The 20336-nt window shown below is 38.8% G+C and overlaps 1 protein-coding gene across 1 annotated transcript in view; it reads right to left on the bottom strand.

The window, feature by feature from the left end:
- Positions 1 to 2374: 2374 nt before the first annotated feature.
- The window catches only part of MRPS27 (mitochondrial ribosomal protein S27), a 43344-nt gene continuing 25382 nt past the window's right edge, over positions 2375 to 20336 (bottom strand). Inside the window, exons 5-11 of the mRNA XM_015653380.3 lie at positions 14393 to 14507; positions 13826 to 13904; positions 12410 to 12525; positions 10871 to 10973; positions 8548 to 8690; positions 6904 to 7059; positions 2375 to 2779 (exon numbers count right to left, since the gene is read on the bottom strand). Of these exons, the coding sequence (XP_015508866.1) occupies positions 2540 to 2779; positions 6904 to 7059; positions 8548 to 8690; positions 10871 to 10973; positions 12410 to 12525; positions 13826 to 13904; positions 14393 to 14507 (952 nt within the window). The 3' untranslated portion in view covers positions 2375 to 2539. The remainder of the gene's footprint in view (positions 2780 to 6903; positions 7060 to 8547; positions 8691 to 10870; positions 10974 to 12409; positions 12526 to 13825; positions 13905 to 14392; positions 14508 to 20336) is intronic.

The raw sequence follows: 20336 nt of genomic DNA, 5'->3' as shown, positions 1-20336 counted from the left end.
TCTTGGGTTTGGTGTCCTTCATCTGGCCCCATGAATCTGATTTGCTGCCTGCAAAGCATTTTGCAAAGAAACCCCTTCTCCCAAGGGCAGAAGGGGATTTGGAAGAAGACTGGGGAAAAGGCAGAGGAAAGTTGAATCTACTGGTTTAAGTTTATGCTTTGAACTGCAGTCAGAGGACTCCAACCCACATGCCTGGAGTAAAACAAAGAGGCAACCTATAATATTCATTAGCAGGCTACTCGGAGCTCACAGGAGGATTTTTTTCTCCTATTGCTGTAATAGTTAAATCTAAATAGATGGAAAAGGCAGGTAGTTGTGGGGGAAGTGAAGCCAATCCTGTGAGACAGCAGGGACACAGCAGCTGGCAGCTTGCTGGAGCTCAATTAGCATTAGCAGCCTGGTGTATCTACCAGCAGGCTGAGGAAGGGAGGGTGGAGGTGCCCTCCACCACTCCACCCTGCCAGAAACAGGCTCCTTGTGCTGCCAAGAGGCCAACAATAACCAAGGAGAAACGTTTAAAACTATAGTGTAGAGAAGATCCCAAGAGCTGATGCCTATATAGAGAAGTTCATGCAGGAATTTGGATGCAGGAGTGATTGTGAAACCTTTGGAGCTATAGCCCATGTTCTGAAACTAAAGAACTGAAATATGTGGTCAGGGAAGGGAAGGGACACTACATTCCCTGTGTCTCAATTAGGATTGACTATGAGTTCTTTAAAGCCACTAGTTTTATAGAAATTGTTCTTAACTGTGTATTTGGCCTTCTACCCTTCCTCAAGGCTCCCAAGATTCTCCTAGTAATCAGAAAGCATTTAGACCAAGAAAGAAAAAAAAAAAAAATCAGGGGACTTGTGGAAGCAGCCTCAGGGGGACAAAGAGTTACACTGTCCTACCCCAAACCCCTTGTGAAGGGTGGCCCAAGTGCTCTGATTGGGTTTGAGTCCCTGGGGGGTTTCTCCCTTGGTGTGCTTCTACTGGTCCCTGACCCTGAACTCCACCCTCAAAGGTGGAAACCCTTAAGAGTTCTGTCCCTCAAAAACCCCTGCTGTGCCTCGATTCAGGGCTCTCTGTTCTGGACCTGACTTTGTTCCCATGCTGAATAAATGGTTTCATGAACCGGGAGCCCGTCTTGTTGGTGTTTGATGCTGGTCCCCAGAATCCTGCTCCTTCCCTGGACGAGATCCTGAGGTTGCTGACTGCAACAGGACTTTTCTCAAAAGTTTTCTAGGAAACTCCACTGCTAGACAAGCCACAAAATCATCCATTTATCTGGCTGAAGACAGCACTCTCTTATTCCTCTATGGGAGAAACTATGGGACTTGCTGACAAGATGGGGTTAAGGACCTTAGTATCAAGTTTCTTGGACATGAAAGAGCAATCAGGGTCTGAGTATGTTTGCTGGGAATTCTAAGAAAGGTATCTGGTGGTATTTCATCTATGCTTTCCTACACTTAAGTTCACAGGTCTGCAGCATATTCCCATTGGATATACAGTGGGTTTGTGGTATGAGTTTTGTCACTGCAAAGCTAGACAGATGCACAGTAAAACTCGAAATGCTTATTCAGACCCTGTGGTAAAGTAGAGTGAGATAACAGTGCTGTTACTCTGGTCTCCCTGTTTTAGAGGGCCTTGTCCCACTATGCACTCCAAAAACTCCTGGCTGCAGCTGACAAGATTCAGTGGGAATGTATGAAGGGATGGATGCTGATGCATCACAAACACAATCAATGCACTATGATTCTTCCCTCCCTTGCCACTTCCTTGTGCTCTTGTGAATAGCTACATTGTTTTACTGATCTGAAGAATGGGGCATGGGACCGTGAAGGGAATTAGGTCAAAAACCTCATGAAACAGTGTCCAGAATATAAAAAGAAAGTGCACTGCAGTATGAGGCTCCTTGGTGTGTGCAGAGATGACTGTGTGTTTCTCTAGTGACTAGAAGTGGAGCAAAGCAGCACCAGTAAATGCAGAAATTTCTAACAGCCTTACAGTAAAGACACATCTGAATGCATGTACAATTGCTAACTCACCAGGCTGAAACTCTCCATAGTTCTAAGAACAGACTGAAATTAGGTTTCCAACTCCATGCTTAGTAGCTTGAATTTTCCAAATGGGTTGGGAAAAATAAAAAAACCCAGTCAATATACGTTAATCCTCTTAGTGTCTGCAGTTCAGAGTAGAAAAGGCATTCTTTCCTGTGAGAAAACCGTACTGAAACAACTTGTGTTTGAAATTCTTCCCTTTTCTTTTGTTGCTTCCACCCTCTAGACCTTCCATCACAGGCAAGCTACTCCTTATGCCTTTGTTTCTTTGTGTTGTCTCTATCCTCTCTTGCCTGGCTGACAGTAGAAGAAAAACACATCATACACAGGACCAAGATTTCTAAACCACATGTGCTTTACTTCAAGAAACAGACAAAGCGGGATGCTTAATTTGCATACAGCAGTCACACCTGCAGCATGATTGAAGTGAAATGTTAATAATGGTACTTCAGTTCATTGGCAGAGGAGTGCATAGCACTGCATTCCCAATTCCAGTACTAAGCAGATGCTTTAGCTAGCTTCCTAGCTTCCATTTCCTGCTTAGCCTGTTCTCTCATCTCTCTTTCTCTCTCAATGAGAAGTACTTGTAGTTCTTCCCACTTCTTCAGGTTCTGCTCATGTTTCGCAATGTCTTCTGCTTCACATTCTGGCAGTTTTTCCTTGACAAGCTGGGTGGTCAGGGTTAACAGGCTTTCGGATTCAACCTTGCCAAGTGAATGCAGTTTGGAGTACAGCTCCTGTCAGAAAAAGAGATTTGGAGAGTTGTCAAGAAGAAAGCCAGTCAATCACAAAACAATCAGACACAAATCACTTTTCTACAACCAACATAACACTAAATATTATTATTATTATTATTATTATTATTATTATTATTATTATTATTACTGCTGCTATACAGGCCAGGTAACTATAATAGAAAAGTGTTTTAACTCTGGTAGTTTCTACTATTTATTGGAATAATAACCCCTTGTGTATTTGTCTTTTTAGCAATAAAACTGAACGAATAAAATTTCGTTTTTTGTTAACTACTCAGATTCTCTTCTTTTTCCAAGTTCAATTATCTGGTATTAACAAAGATCAGCTGACCAGTCAGCCACAACAAATTCAGACACTTTGGTTTTGTGTCTTCCCTCAAAACCAGCTGCATGGTTTCATCCAAACTGCCTGCATCAGCATCCCTCCCAACAGGTACATGTCAGTTCAGATATTCTAACAGCATACTAAGTAACTCCCATAATTTTTCTTCCCAACTTACCGTGTCTGAGGTGTGACTAGACTTACACAGATTATACAGCAATGTTAAAGCAAGGGGTATTTTTTCAGGGATATTTTACACTGAAACAGAGCAAAACCTCAGTAAGGAACTCTGGTTTTCTTAAGCTTTACTTATCTAGATTTCCCTGCAGCATAAAATGTTAATTCGCTTAAGATGATGAATCATCCAGTGATACTATTTCTGGCTTTCTGTAATCTTCAGCCTGATGGCTCCTTAACATTCTGATTAATTGCCTTGAAAGTACAGATACACAACCAAAGAGAAGATGATACAGCACTGGAAAATCCTTTATCCCTTGTTCACTCATTAGGTAAAAACACACTTTCCCAGCTCTTCTTTCAAATAGAACATTATACTCAGCCGAGCACTTGCAAGAATGTTTAAAGTAAGTAAGTGTTCTAATGAAAGCTACACCCATATTTCCTTCATTTGACTGAAACTTGTTTTGCATTGCAGTACAAGGGAAAGAAGATGTGGGGATTTGCTGCTCCAAACAAAATGGCAGTTCTAGAGCCATGCAGATATCCAGAGTTCCAGTTATCACTCAAAGTTTACACACTGTGCAGCATTCCTCTTACCCAAAGCTCACACTGGCAATAAACTGCAAATGCATGTCCCCCCAGCTCCTATCTGGAGGCTCTGCCTTGTTCCTAGATAGAAAACTACTATGTCTCCTCTGAGGCCTCTCCCCTTCTCTCTCCCTCAGCCAATACAACTGCGGGCTTTGTTGTGTTTTACCTTGGAGGTCTGAATTGGACGGACACCAGATTAAAGACTCGTTAAAATTCTAGACATGCAGGTCTGAGGGGCTTGCATATTTGGTTCTGTCTCTTTTTTGATTTTATCATAAAGAATGAAGACAAAGCCAACGTCTTCAAAGGTAATGAAATTAAACCAAACTCAATAAATTTATTTAGGTGTATGCGTCTCTGTTTTGTTTGAGATGTCAGTAAGTACACAAGGCATCAGTGAGAAAACTGAAGAGACTGTACAGCTTGGGTTTGGGAAAGAAACTTGACAATTGTGCTAATAGATTAACTAATCTATGCAGTTTAAATGTAACTTAGAATTAAACTGTAGTTTAGATCATTCACACTCTTCCTACTAAACTCTACCAAGGATGTGCTGGAAAGAGGCTAAACTTAAACAAAGGAAATTGAACTACAGAAAGGCAATAAACTGTTTAAATAAAAAAGCAGGTCTTGTCTCCTAAGCCATTACTGGCATCACTGGTATCCTGGAATACTTCCTATTCTTCTCTTATACATGTATACTATATATTAGTAATACTGATTTAGGAAAGCTGCAGGCTGTATGTCCAGGTACCAAAAAGACACATTCTTAAATGGCTAAATCATGATCTTTATGAGCAGTCTCCAGGGCTCTGCATGCAGACAAGTTAGGGAAGAAGGTGCATTGCTTTTGGAGAAGGTGCTCCCAGCATTTATGTGATAAGATTTTTGCCACCTACTGATCATTGACATAGATGGAATGAATTGCCTGAAGAACACTATAGAGAGCAGTGAGCCTCAGCATATGGGATCTGAAAACAGGTAATTACAACACAAATGAGTGTCAGAGTCTAGATTACAGCTCTAACAGCTTTTTCTGGAAAGAGCCAAATGCCCTCAGGTCCTCTTTGTTTTAGTGGAAGCAAAGGACAAGTATCCCTATCAGTTAGACTTCCATGCCTTTTTCAGGTAATTTACAAGTGGTTGTTCTGAAGGTTGGAAAGAGACACAGAGGCCATTCCCATGGAGGAGCATGTGTATGTCTGAAGCAAATCCATATGCTTTTCCTTGCATTCTAAGGTGTATTTGTCTAATTGTAACTCTGATTTGTGAAACAGAATTGGGAGTGCAGGAGGCAGAAGCAATTGGTTTTGTCTCAAGGAGAAAGACTGGGACATACTGGCAAATTAATGCAGGGCTAAACAAAGTGCAACTGAATTGTTTTCAGCAGAAGAAGTGAAAACCCTCTGCTGGGGTTACACAGAAGGCACAGATGATCTGTACTGGGACAGCAGCTGGGAATGCATCACCAGGTTGACTCAGAGCTGCCTTCCCTCACACTTGCATGGATTTCTTCTCTGTCCTGTGAACTGTACCTGTAGGTGTCCCAGGGCTCAGCTGGTAAGAGCCACTACTGCTGGCCTAATGGAATTGAGAGAAGAATCCAGGAATTCCTTCAGGCATAGCTGAAATTGCATGCTAACTCAAGACCTCCTTTTCTCATTCATACAACCAGAAATTTTGGCTTGTTACTGTTGGATGCCTAGATGTTACACATGCCTTTCTCATATTCAGACTTTTCTGGTCAGATTTTAAACATTGGGACTATTTTTTTGGCCAAAAGTCACTCCACACTACAGAATGCCTGAACTGGGATTAATTATGGAACCCATGGAAAGACTGAGCTTAGAGGAAAACTACATTCTTGACACTAGTCCCCAGTTTGATATTCAGAGCTCATTTTGAGCACTCTGCATTATTTTCTTCAAGGCTAGACAATGGGTAGACAGTAAGAGACACATAAAAATGTCCCAGTCCCTTCTTCAAAGGGCACTTGTGTTTACCTGATTCACTGTAATTCATCCAGGCATTAATTACCATATGCTGCACACCCGCGGATTCTCAAACACCTCAATTAAAAAGTTTTAACTGCCTACAACACAAGTTTAGTATCTAAAGATTAGTGGCAAAGTTATGTGAGTAAAAATTAAAGCAAAGAAAAGAGTGTGTGTGCATATGTGTGTGTGTGTGTCTGAGCTGAAACCATAGCATACTAGCCTTTTAACTTTTGAAATTTCTTTAGAACAGTCTGTATCCAGCACAACTGTCCAAGGTCACAGCCATCCAGCAGAGACAACAGAAACTGATGGGCTATGGAAAGAGTATGGCTCCTGGAACTGTAAGCCAGGTAACTTTGAATCTGAAGTACTTGATTTTTATCACAGCACAAATCGGAGATGATAAAGTAAAATTAGGTCATTTAAGCTCATTTATAGCTATGAGATGATTAAATAAAACGCACTTATTATATGGATGTGCCCTAATGAATAGCTTTCTGTGCTTGTTAATATTATCAGCATGACAGTCTAAAGATAAAAGAAAGGTGGTATGAACCTGACTTAATTCTCCAGTCTGAAAGTACAAGATACAACATTCCTACATAATTACAATGTACACAACTGGACAATAAATTCAGAGTAGTTTCACATCCATTACAATTTATTTTAATGAGCAAGAGCCCACACAAGGTCAGATAATGGGTCTCTAATGACATACCACTTTTGCAAACAGGACTGGAGTTATCATTTTGATGTATGAAAAGTGAAGATAAAATTCCAGCAGACAGACAAAAGACAAGTGGCCTTGAGCATTTATGTCTTTGTAGGCTGCTGCTTCCTATTTGAAGAAGTGAAAATATAAGGTGACATTAGTTTCAAAAATGCCAAAGAGAACTCCTGATGCACTGAAGAGGTGCTGGTCTACCAGCCACGGTAAGTCAGCATCTGTATTTTCTAGTAGGGATCACAAAGATCTACCACAGCTTAGAATATTTAGATAAATTAAACTGTCTTACCTTAAATCGGCTGTAGTACTCAGGTACTTTAGACTGCTCTGTTTCTTCTGACTCTGCACATTGTGACTCCTGCTCTAATTTCTTGGCTTCTTCAGCAGATTCTGGATCAGGTTTGGCTTCAAGGACAGACTGCAAAATGGTCTCCAAGGCATCAATCTGAACAATCACATTTGTCATGGTCAGCATCAAGTGTTTGGAAATAAATTAACACAACTGTCATGTATTCAAACAACTTAATGAATTACCTTGTATTTTGAGATGACTTCTGTATATGCTAAACAGAAAACCAAATTCTAGAAGGAAATGAGACAATTTTGGAAGAATTCTGTACTGTGTTTAGGATCTTGGAATGTGTGGATCTCACTCACAGTCAATGTTTTACTTTTTGGGCTCTACTACTGCATATTTAGAGATGCAGCATTATTAAAGAATCAGCAAGAACCTTCTTTTACAAGTTCTTAGCTATTCACTGAACAAAGTAAAAAGTACCTCTATACAGATAGTACTTTTAAGTATTAATAGCATTTACTATTTTCAGAGTATCAGTATGAAGACAGAAAGAATCTTCTACGGACCTACTGTATCAGAGACAGATACAACACCAGGATGTTAATCTACAACCCAGAGCAAGATGAGGAGATCCTTAATTTGTCTAGGGTTTGTAGGCAGAAAAAAAATCACAAGTGTATTAGGCTGAGTTCTTCAGATTTGAAGTAGGAAAGATCCCTCCAAAACCACACACCTGAAGAGGTAACTCAAAATGGAGGAAGTTGCAGATATGACCTGTCTTGGACTTTCCAGTATTATACTGAGAAGCTTCAGAAATAGAGCAATAGGTAGGAGTACCTGCTGAGCAGTGCCCTGGACTTTTGTTTGTCAGGAGAGGCTGCAACTTTAGTAGTAACATGAGTGAAAGACAGGCTCCCATCATCAGGGACACCTTCAGGAATAAGTACCAAAAAGTAGAGGAGACACCTCAGTCACATTTCTATGCTCCAGCCCATGTGGTAGTGACATACTACGTTACTCCTAAACTGTCTGATTCCAGGATCAGCCTGATTCCCTACAGCACTCCTAAGCCCTGAGTCCCTTATTTAGTGCTGACCTCATAAATGGCTTGAATCTATCCATCCTCCCTGATGGAGGGCAGTAAAAGCCTTCTGGAAATCACTCTGTCAGCTTTTTGGACTAGTACCACTCAGGATATCATCTGAGGGCACAGAACATATACAATCAGCCATGAGAGCGAGAAGATGGGATAGTTCATCCTTACTGCTAAGAAATATGTCTCTGAGTAGTTTCAAAAACTTGAGAAACAAAGGTGTCTTCCCATACCCGCATACATGTGTTTCCTCTGACACAGATGCAGGTGTCTTTAAAGGGAGGGCAAGGCTTAGAAAACATACTTAAATGGTCTGTGGCAGTAACACACACTCATTTCCAAGGACATGCCAGTAGACATTATCACTGGCTCATCAACTTAAGCAGTGATTCTGTTCTAAACATTACTTCTCCTGTCTTGTAAAGGCCTCTGAAGTTTGCAGGGCATCTTTTCATTAACAAGGCACAGAATTCACAGGTTTTACTGAAGTCTGTTTTATATAAAATCCCCCTTGTTCAGTGGGTTATAGCCTTTATACTTACAGCCTCTTTACAGATTTTGATGTCCCCTGACAATGAAGCCACATTCTCCATCACTTGCAAGGCTCTATTAAAATATCCAGGTGTCCACATCAGTGGCATTAGATTGTACACAGCTCTTAATCCTTTTGTCAACTCCACCTTCCCTGTGATAAAAACACACTTTATTGTTAGTGCTTCAACATGTGAATCTTAATGGAACCTGTATAGGTTGGCTCTGGTTTCTAGCAGTGACAGCAAGTGTCTTGGCTTTAGTGGTAAAAACAACACACTTTTACAAAGTTGCTCTAATAGAACTTCCATTGCCTTATTTTATTAAGGTGCCTTCTCTTTGCTCAACTTCATCTAATTATGTGCATGTTTCTGATACCACCCCACTCCCCACCACCCAGACATTTTACCCAGATGGAAATCAGAGTAAGTGGCCAAGTTTTCTGATTGTTTGGCTTTCTAACAGCAGCTTATAGAAGGATGCCTGAAGATCTCAGACAAATGTCTCCTTAGCTTTCAGCTGACTGTTGAGCATGTGCACACTAAATCTGTTTCTCCAGATTTACCTCTGCAGCCTCTAGGGTTTACTCACACAGAACAGTACATGTTTTGGCTAATTACTCAGCTCACTACCCCTGTTTCCACTGAGGCTTCCTAAGAGAAAATATGGGACACCCAACAAAAAAGAAATTTTGGTTCTTGATATAAGACAATCTATGGAACAAGGTTTTCATTGATTTTAGCAGGACTTATGATGTACTGCACCACTTACAATGTGGCTTTTCTTCTGACAGTAATTACTTGAGACCATGAAGCTCCTGCATAATAGAGGAAATGCACATCACATTGTAGTTGATGCAATTTACAATGGTTGTCACTCATGGGCTTTGATTTTGTTATTGTCAACATAGCAGATAATAACTCTTCAAGTGTAGCTTACAGGAGTTGTGTCCAAGCTCTCAATCCAATCTGCACCCTGGCTATAATGACACAAAACTATGAAAGACAGCCTCTTCACAAGGAATAGAACAGTTTAGGAAAAGCAAGGTAGTAAGAGCACAAAGCCTATGAACCATGGCTAAATTAAAACAGGTGAGGTGCTTTACGCCACTCTGTGCCCACAGACATCTTTTACTCTCTGAGAGGTCAGTTCCATTAGCGGTGGCATGACTTTGGAATATGTGACATAGAAGTAAATAGCTTTTGATCCACTGAATGTCCATATTATGGACCAAGCACTATTGCTCTCAGACAAGACTGAAGTGCATTTTTGAAATACAGCCACTACGCCACCAATCTATATGACATTTAAAACTCTCCAAACTGAATGCCAACTGGACAGCAAAGTCCCTGTTTGTACCAGTATCTCTACTGGATTACAAACTACAGTGCTAAGAAAAATCCTGCTTTCAAATTAGTTTTCACATTTATCCCCGTTTTTGACTAAAAATGAGCTTTTTGTTTTATAATCATGATAAATACAAATCAGCATCCTAACTCTGCCACCACACATTGTATTTTGAGGTGACATTTGAAGAACAAATTCACTTTTTATTACCCTCAGTAATGCAGTAATGAAACAAAAAATTACATAAATTGTTGACTACTTATGTAGTTTCTAGTAAATAATCATTTTGTAGAGAAGAACAAAACCTATCTGTACTATATTCCACTAAAGACTCAGAGGAAATTCAAGAATTGTTTGCCCATTTCCCTTCCCTTCAATTCTGAATATACTCTGATCTAACTTCTCTTTAATACTATATAGCAAGTTATTAACAGTGAAGACTTTTTAACAGGATAAAGACAGATACAGATAAAGGCACTGCTATCTGCTGTTCACAACCCCAACATTCACTTCACAATGACTAGTAAAAGTTCTAAACACACATAGTGTTTTCTAGGCTGCACTTTCCCATCTCCTAAGGTTTAAAGATCATTTTAAGACGCTCATTATCGGGAAGAGTCTGTTGTCCATAACCTTACAATGTGTGTCACAGAAATCTGTATTTTAGGGTAATTTTTTTTTAATTTGTTTGTCAACCAACAGACCAATCCAACTGTTATTCAAGAGTATCTTCCCTCTTTCAGCATCTAACCCAAACTTGCAGGAAGCCCTAAAATTGCTTCTGAAGCTGTCTGATGAATCAAATTCAAATCAGTTCTACCATCCAGGACGACAAAATAAGTTCACTCGTACTTGTGAAATTGTCCTTCCACTATTTTTTTTTCCTTGCTTTCTCCTTGACTACATTTTAGTAAAGCAAAGATGCCAATTTAGTTCAGCCACTGAAGACAAGAAAGGAAAGCTGACAATGAGGGAGGTAAAACTTACCAAGGAATGCATAACCATAGAGTTGGGAACTAAAACCCACAGTGTTACTTTGCTTTAGACCCGTAAGCAGTAGCGATGCTCCAATATTTTTCTCTTCTTCCCACTGCAAATAATGTATCAACTGAGTAAGTGTTCCTTAACAAACACAAATACAAAATGGCAGCTAAGACAGCACGCATGGCTTTCATCACATCTTAGCAATAAAGAATCATTAAACATGTCCAGTGTTCAGTTATATTATTATCTGTTCTAAGGAACAGTACAAATTGTACTGAGGAACAACTCTCTTTGCAGAAGACTGTAAAATGTGAGTAGCTGAAATTTTTCAAGGAAGTTCTCCTTACTATATCTATCCCTACATCTTAAACCAAACACAGAAAACTGGTGCTGAGCATTATGAGGTGCTGAATGGTACTTTGAATGGTGTATACAAATATTTCATTGCTGACTTTGGATGGGATTACTTCAAAATGCATATTAACTCACAGCTATATAAATAAGCTTGCCTTAAACATGTCTTATGTTCACACCACCCTTGCTTGCACATTCAGCTTTCATGAAACACTAAACAGATTGACAAATGCTTATCTTCACATTACGGATATGCAAACATGGACAAACACAATGGAAAAATGAGATTTTCATCCCTTTGCTTTTCATATACAAGTGACAAAGAATACTTAATTTCTAGGTAATGAAGAATATATCCAAAAGGGTAAATATGATTTTCTTTTCTTTGATGAAAACTCAAATTACAGCCAGTTGGGTAAAACCTAAAGGCAACTCTAAAATGCATTTTAAAAGATGTTTCATGTAACACAGATGGAGGCTTCAGGCATCTGCCATACAGATGACATCATGCTATTGAAGGCTTGTGCCAAACTGCATTAAAAATAGCTTCCAACAGAGATCATGGCAGAGCCCTTTACTGACTGTGCCCTCTCTGCAAAGGTAGAATAATGCAACTTCCAAGACCCTGAACTGTCACTCTGGCCTTAAGCAAGTAAGCTGTAAATAATAAAATTGTAATCCTTGGAGACAGGAGAAATGTAACAAATTTAATTTTAAAACAGGTAAATAATAAGAAGCAATACACCCAAAGCCAAATGGGATACAAAAAAAACCTAGTAAAAATGCTTGATAATTTTGCAACATCACCATCATCAAGCTCTAATGGCGAGCAATACTAAGCTTGATGGGGTCCTGTACAAAAGGTGGTAACTCATACAGGCTGCTGTGAACAGAAGTATCAATTCATGTCCTTCCAATGAGCATACATTACCTCAGGAAATCACTACACACTCTCCCTTTCAGAGAAAGGAAAAAAAGGGATGACAAGTAATTTAATGGTTTTCATACTTGGTTGTTTCTTTTTTCCTTTCTTTCTTTCTTCTGCAGTTACAAAAATAATGAGAAAATGGAGTATTTTTTTCCCCAAATAAAGTTAGGGAAAACAAAATATATTCATGATTGAATCTCTTAACTGACTGCACCACAACACTTGGAAGCAGAGGCTCATTCTGAGTGTGGTCAGCTTACCGTATGCTCAGACTTGGTTGCCAGGTACTGGTGTAGAACATAGAGAGAAAGAAGCTGTGTTGATACTTCATCAAAACTTTCTTGGAGCATGATCTCTGTTACTACTGCCATAGCATCTGTGGAGGAAAATTATACTTAACCAGCATAACCTCCAATACATTATCTTCCTTTTGCATCCACTCATGTTCACTGACACTTTATTGCTGTAGTATGCCATGAAATAGTTAAGGAGAAAGTTAAACATTTCCTTCCACTAGAACACACCTATAGAATTAGTCTTACTCCTTTGGGTTGCTCAAACACACTGCAAGAAGGAAGAATAGGTTGAACAGCACAAAACTCTTAAGGACAAAACTCAAGGAGCTCTTAAAATCATCTTAGCTCTATACACTTCAGTTGGCTCTTTTTTCCTCAGCTCTTCAATCATTTAAAAAATCACTTAAAAATCTTCCTTTGTTCTTGTGTTTTGATTAAAAACAAAGAAGATTGGCTTAACTTCATTAGCCTTAGGATAACAGGAATCTACAAAGGAGCAGAAGTGTTGTCACAGATCATCCCACAGTGGTCTGTGGTCTCCATTCAGCAAACAATGCTCTAGAGGAGCTCTACGCAGAGTTCCAGTGACACTCCCTGTCAGGAAGGACAGTCTGGAAAAAGGCCTTCAGTTTCACACAGAAAAGAAATACACAGAAAAGGAGGAATTCAAAGATGGAGGAGGTGTGCCTCAAAATAAAAATATACATTTTCTGATGTACTGATTTTCTGTTTAGCAAAATCTTTCAGTTCCTTTCAGTTATCTGTTTTATAAAGCTTTATGCAAAGGAAAGCTTACTGCAAGTTTACAGTACTAGAAAATTGTAAGTGAAAAGTAAAAATCGGTCATCAAAATTAGTATCTGTCATCAAACATGAGAGAATTACTCATCCAAACACTTAAACAGTCAACAATGAAAGGTAGCCCCACTGTGGCAATCCAGCATAGCTGGCCTGCTCCAGTGACAGAAAGCCTACACAAATAGTTTAGATACATAAGCTTTTTGAATAGCTAAATGTATGGAAGATGAATATCAACACACATTTTGATTCTGGTGATGCTCTAATTAACAGTCACTAATAAGTCCTGTGATATCATTAGCACATACGTCAGACTTGTAACTGAAGATGGTTTACACTTGCGATAGGATTAGTAACAGTAGAAACTGCAAATCACACAAGCTTCAAAACTATGAAATTAATAAAATCCCAACAAAAACGAGACAAAGCCATGCAAAAAATATTTCAAAGGAAGGCTGTGTTTTATGATGAATTCAGAAAAAATATGGGGTACAAGTTTTTAGTTCAAAGAAAAGATCTGTAAATATAAGACCATACAACTAAAGATGTAAGCATTAGTAAGCATTGGTAAGCATTTTCTTACCTTCATATTTCTTCTGCTTTATAAAGCAATCCAACAAAATATTGAATGTAAAATTATCTGGAAAAATTCCATACTGAACCTGAAGAAAAGAAGGAAAAAAAAAGTTCAGTGTGCAAATGTGCTGCTCAAGGCACAGTGTTGCAGATACCAGAAAGAGCAAAACCACCACACTGCACACTGATGCAATGTACAGTCAAGCATCAAAAGAGATTAGCATTGCTCCTGTAATCCTCCAACTTCTGATGCACTGGATTTGTTTTAGCATTTGATCTGAGCCTTTCGGACCAGGAATGGCACTGCCTATTACATTATGCCTCCCCTGCATTTAACATGTTTTGGACACCAACACTATTTTAAACCAAAAAGCTTTCTGAGAAAAGAGAGGATTTAAAAGCTATAAAAAGGTTGTTGCTAAAATTCAGGTGCAACAGTAATTTTTATTTTGATGAAGAAATCCGATCTTAAAACCACAGTCTGCAGGACCCGGCTGCAACAGGAGTTCCTGTCAAGCCACACTTGAATCAAAAAGCTGATCAGATACACTCATGCATATTTGGTAAAACTTACCTTGTTTTGTATTGTGTATAAGGCTTTATCTTGAGCGCCATATTTTAAGCACTGTCTGATCCAGCTGTGAATGGTCCAGTCTCTCAAGTACCAGGAATTTGGGCTATGCCGAAACCTAAAGATGGAAAAAAGGTCTGGTGACAATATGACTTTGCTATCACAGAAACAAATTCTGTAATCAACCAACTGTGAGTTTCAAAACCTCACCATTCATCAACTCTGTTGTTTCTCCATGTTTCACTTTGCAGTCAATCACTGCTCTCTAAAGAGCTCCAGGCAGCCCTTTCAAGTAAGAGAAACAAAACTTTGACACATTATTAGTATGTACAAAGAGTAATCTGACCTTTTCACAAATGCATAATATTTAAACTTCCCACTTTCCAGAAAGCCTACTGCTTTTTTCCTGAGAATAAGAATACTAAAAAATAACAGTTTGGTATATTTATGAAGATTGGTGTAAATACTGTAGTATTTTTTTACCTTGTCCTCGTGATTGTGTAAGATTGTATTTTATTTTGTATTGTATTGTAACATTTTGATGTATAATATTGCTGCTTTTGTCAAAGAGCTACAACTGATGTCATCAGCAAGTACCAGAATTACATCAAAGTATAACTGCATCTGAAACTTTGGAGCTTGTGTAATCTGGTGCCTCTCAACCTCTTTAAATAATGCCTCACCTCACCAGTTAAGAACTTATTATGCCTCAGCACAGGTCATCCCTGGGCTGCTGCATGCTCCATTTGCCTTAGAAATACTTCACCAGTGAGGCATACCTCATGCATGGGGAAACTGCTGAAAAGCCTTTCCCTGCCCCTCTGCGCTGATTTCTATTCTGAGACACCTCATGCCATGACTTCAGCAGTCGTCCAAGGCAACCCACTCCAGTGCTCAAACAGTTTGTAGAATTAAACACTTCTAATTTAATTTCATCCTTATTCAGCCACATGCACCACACTCCATATTTGAAGAAATGGTGACAAAAAGGACATGCAACTTCAGCTTTGGCACACATTCAAACATCAGTTAAAAGTTCAGTGGTAGGAGATGTTGCCTTGGTCCTGAGCTGAATTTCACACCCCCATGTGAAGAGATGCATACAGTCTTTCTCAACTCAAACGAAAACTGATCTTAGTCCCCAGCACAGAAGTGACTGCCACTTTCTGTAAAGAACACCAATGACTGAGCTGGGTTCATCTGCAGATGCTTGCAGCCCCAAGGCAAGCTGCAGCACCATTTAGAGGCAGGGTTGACTCTTCCATCTGAGTGAGCATGCTTTCCAGAACGTTTATCAGACTAATGTGGCCACCAACCCTCTTTCCCCCTCAGTGAATTTCTTGTCTATCACTGAGGGCTACACAGATGACCAAGCCTGGAAAAGCATGGCAGCCTAGAGAGCCTTCAGAATGAAGAAGATAGCCATGCCAAAAGTGAAGCTAAACAACTACAGAATCTAAATATATGTATTTGTAAGTGGCATATGAAACCTCCCCATTAAATTAGAATTTAATAGGAAAAGAAAAGCCTGCTTTGAATATTAAACTACAAGCATCCATTCTGTTGCTGTAATTGCTTTCCATTTTCTTCTCTCAGAATTTCAAATACTGAGAGTAGCAAGAAAGTGTATCTGCTTTCATTAAAGTCCTGTGTCATGGACAAATGTTTTCAGGCAGTATCAACTACAGGAATTTGGATTTCACCATATTTTGATGAAAAAATTATCTAATTGCTACAGACTCTTTCACCAGCCATTTAAGAAGAACACCAGCATCCAGCAATAATGCTGCCAACGTCTTTTAAAGCTTCATTAAATAGTTAAAATAGTTTCACAAGTGGAAAACAACAGTCCTGTCTTTCAAAAAGCATGATGCTGATGCTCTCAAATACTCAGGCTTTCTACTGACACAATCTTTGCAAATGAAAAGCATGTACTCAAAAAATAACAACAAAAAAATCCCAACCAGCTGTTTTTAATGAATTTGAAAATTCAACTTTTTTCACAGCTCAATTTATTCTCTTGAGTACAGCACAGTGAGAGAGAGCACTCCAATACTTACTGCACCTTGGGATTGCTAAAGCATACTGTAATGAAAGCTTCTAGGATTCAAAGTAATATTGGACTTGGACAGCAAAAGGCCTAACAGGGATGCAATATGGCCTATAAACAGAATTAAGCTGATCCTCAATCAACACTCATTGCTGGAATCCATATGCGCAAAATCCAGAGGAATGTTATAAAAACTTGCAAAAAAACAGAGCACTTGTAAAAAAAGCACATCAGCTTTTACAGGGCTGGGACTGATTTTTGCACGTGTGTGTGTGTGTGTGTACACATGTGTGTGCATGTGTGTGTGTGTATGACAACCACAGGATCTTTCAGATATAATTACTCTATGTAACATATGTATATTATAGTTATATGTAATATAACTATTAAGATTTATATACTGATCTTTATGCTCAGATCAGGTCTTGCCTGCCCTAGGTGCTATGTAAATGGAAAGCAAACAGCTTCTCAAGGAAGTAATTTTCTAGTTAATTCTAACAATTAATTATAAATCAGTTGCATGGGAATGAAGAGAGGGGACTGGTGCAGGAATGCAATATATATATGCATGTACAAGATCCCTCAACACTAGACATTTCCACTAATCCATGATGTGGTAGAATTGGAAGTGAAAGGGAAACAACTACGCTGCAATCTTTAATTGTTTCTGATCCATAGAAGAGAAACCAACAGAGTATGTGTTTTTTTAAAGTTAACATACACAAATCAACCAAATGTTGTGGCAGGCACTTGTATTTGAAATAGAATCAGGAAAAAGAGGAGGCTGCTCATCATTTTGACAAGCATTAACATCCTCCTCCTTCTCTTTGTCCACCAAACAGGATATAATTAAGCAAGGCAATATGTTCAAAGACACATGAAAAGACAGAAGGAAGTTAAAACTACAGAAAAAAGAGGATTCAGAATGAATTAAATAAAGGAAGCCTTTAGTAACTGCTATGTGTTTAATGGAAGGTTATCTTGCAGATACCTGGTGCTGAAACTAATTTTTCTGAGAATTAATAAAAACCTGAGAAGCCCAAGATTCCTATCAGAAAAGAAAAGAAGCAACTGTAATAGTATTAGAGAAGCTCTCTGTTGGTACACTTTAATGTTAATGGCTAAAGAATCAATATGGTCATCCTTCTAGTCATTGAACTGAGAACATCTGCCTCCACAGGGAATAAAAACAGAAATATCTGTAATACAGGGAGATCCTGAAATATCAAGGTCATTGTGAATCTAACAGCACACAACGCAATACTCTATAATTCTCTTTACTTTTAAAATTCATTCAAATTATGCAGCCCACAAACTTTATTTTCACTAACAGTTGCTTTGTACTTGCAAAATGATAATAACTTGGAAGAGATACAAGGAGTGTACAGCCTCAGTACAAGGCAACCAGAACGTTTTCACCCAAGCTAGTACACTCTCTTGCTCGCAAATAGGCCAGCACAGTGGGCTACACTGTCAGTTTACTAAGTCACTGCATAAAGCCCTACTTCTCATTATTTTCAATAGTGCTGGGGTATTCATGCTGTGTGAAAGAAACCAAACAATAAAGAAGTTTAACAGATGCTGAGAGTGCTTCATGTACTACTACAGCAAGCATGACTTACTTATACTGGTGCCCTCACACACTGTAGAAAAGCTGAATTCCTGCTCTACTCATTTATTTCAGTCTTGCAATTTTTTTGTGCCATCAAATGGTGATGCACTCTATCGACTTTCACACACCCTGTCTTCTGAACGGAAGTTATGCAGCAAACCTGACAGCAAACAGAACCACTCCTTGCTGGTCTGCATTCTTTTCTCTATGTTGATAAAGGGGGTTTCATTGCTTTGGGGACAGCCACAAATGAGAAAGATGGTGAATGAAGATTTGTGGCATTACAGAAAAGAAAGTGCACACAGAAGTAGAAGTAACATACCATGAGGAAGAGCTCTGCTCTTCCTGGTAATATAGAGGGAAAGCCAGCTCAGCATATCAGTTTGCATTCTTTGTTGATCACAAGTTCCATTTTGTACTCTGTGGCTTTCTTAAAGGCTAGTCCAATTCCTGGTACTCCCATAAGCTATCCTTGTGCAAGACACTATTTTTTCCCTTCTTCATTCTCCCATGATCTGTGAAACAGAAAGAAGGGACCCTTCCTTTCTCCACCTTTACCTGACCTAATGAGAAAGCATCTAGTAATGATCCACACATCCTACGCTTCCTATCTCTCTTCTTTTAGAACTAGAGAGAAACCTGTGTCTACACATACTTTTAACAGGAAGGGAAAGTGCCAGATTTCTTCTCATCCACTTAAAATTCTATGAAGTCCCCACACAAAATGTAAAGAGACTTAAAATTAATAAATATAGTAGGAAATATCTCTGCAAACCAGGAAGAAGCCATCTCAGTGGAATAAATCCAAAGCAGCTCCACATTTTATACAAGTCATACAGGGCTGAGAAGCATCTCAGCAATGCCATGTTTTCTTCTTCCCAGGCACATTTTTTCAGCTCCAGTGCATAATGATCAAATGGATTCCAGGCAGGCTTAGCTTGGAAACTGGAAGGCTGTCACCCAAAACTCTCCCTTTGTTTGTCATTTCAAGCCACAACCCTTGGGGAAAATCTACATTTTAAATGGACCCAGTGGCATTGCTCATACATCAGTGTCAAAGAAAACAATCCTCGAAAAGCAATCCTTATTAACAGACATTTCCTTTTAAACATGAACAGAACTTTATTTTTCCATCTCTTCTTTGCCTGCCACTTTCGCCTCCACCTTTTTTGTAAAAATCCCTTAAAAATTTCATACCTACCAGTCCTATAGGAAATACCTCGTGCATTAACTGCCTACACTCAAAAACAGAGGGAATACATAGTTTTTGTGTTAAGTAATGAACTCAAGGAGTACATGCACTATAAGAAATCAATTACCCAAAGCAGTAATAGGACAGGTTAAAAAATTAGACATGACAACTGTAACACAGCATAGTCTAAGGATAAGGCAGAATCTTACACAAGCAGAAAACTGGTTTGCAGACTCCCTGAAAAAAAACAAACCCACATTCAGTCCCTATTGTATTTTAATTTTTATTGACTTTCCCCCGTCTTTTATTTTGAACTAATTTAAGTTGATTGCTTTGATGCTAAAATTATTTCTTCTAAATTAAGTTCTCTCCACCTCCACATGAATTTTTATTTCATGGACAACATTTTTTATTCAAGATTTGCTCTTACACTACTGATGCATGTCTGGTCTGGATCATGGTCCCAAAAGAGACCTAAATGATCAGATATGGAGAAATTACAGTACAGAAGCACAGTCAAACATCAAGGCTGAGCAGGAGACTAAGGATATTTTTAGTATTATGTCTTGTTTCCTGTTTTACCACATTCAGCTTTTAGTTCTGTTCACTTAAATGTTGCAAGTTCATCTTTTTCTTAACCCTTAAGCTCAGTAGTAAGACTAGATTTGGAAATGGAGTTATTTTAGCTAGAAATCATTACACATGTATTTAGGAAAACTCAGGCTATCACCTGGGTAATCTCTCTTTTCCAACAGTTTAAGGGAGAAAATCCACTATTCAGTAGTTTCGGGGTGGCTATTGCATTGCTCAAAACTACATTCATGCAGAGAAAGCTCAGCTTCACAAAGTCTTTTTCTAACAATAACTATCACAACAGCATTCACCATATAGCAGGTAGGAGATGCAGTTTATTCTTCACTGACCCAGCTATTTTGACAGTTTTTACCCAAGTAACAAATTCTCAAATTTTTCTCAAGAAAAAGCTGAATTTCTGATACAAAAAGCATTTCTGCCCATTGTTGTCAGCTTCTTATCACTAAACACGCTTCCTCCTTTTGATGAATTTAAGGCACCTTCAAGAGTAAAACTTAAG

This window comes from Parus major, chromosome Z (genome assembly GCF_001522545.3).
Source record: "Parus major isolate Abel chromosome Z, Parus_major1.1, whole genome shotgun sequence".
NCBI classification, from domain to species: domain Eukaryota; kingdom Metazoa; phylum Chordata; class Aves; order Passeriformes; family Paridae; genus Parus; species Parus major.
Note: the sequence above shows the minus strand (reverse complement) of the source record. Positions and strands in the feature narration are given on the sequence as shown.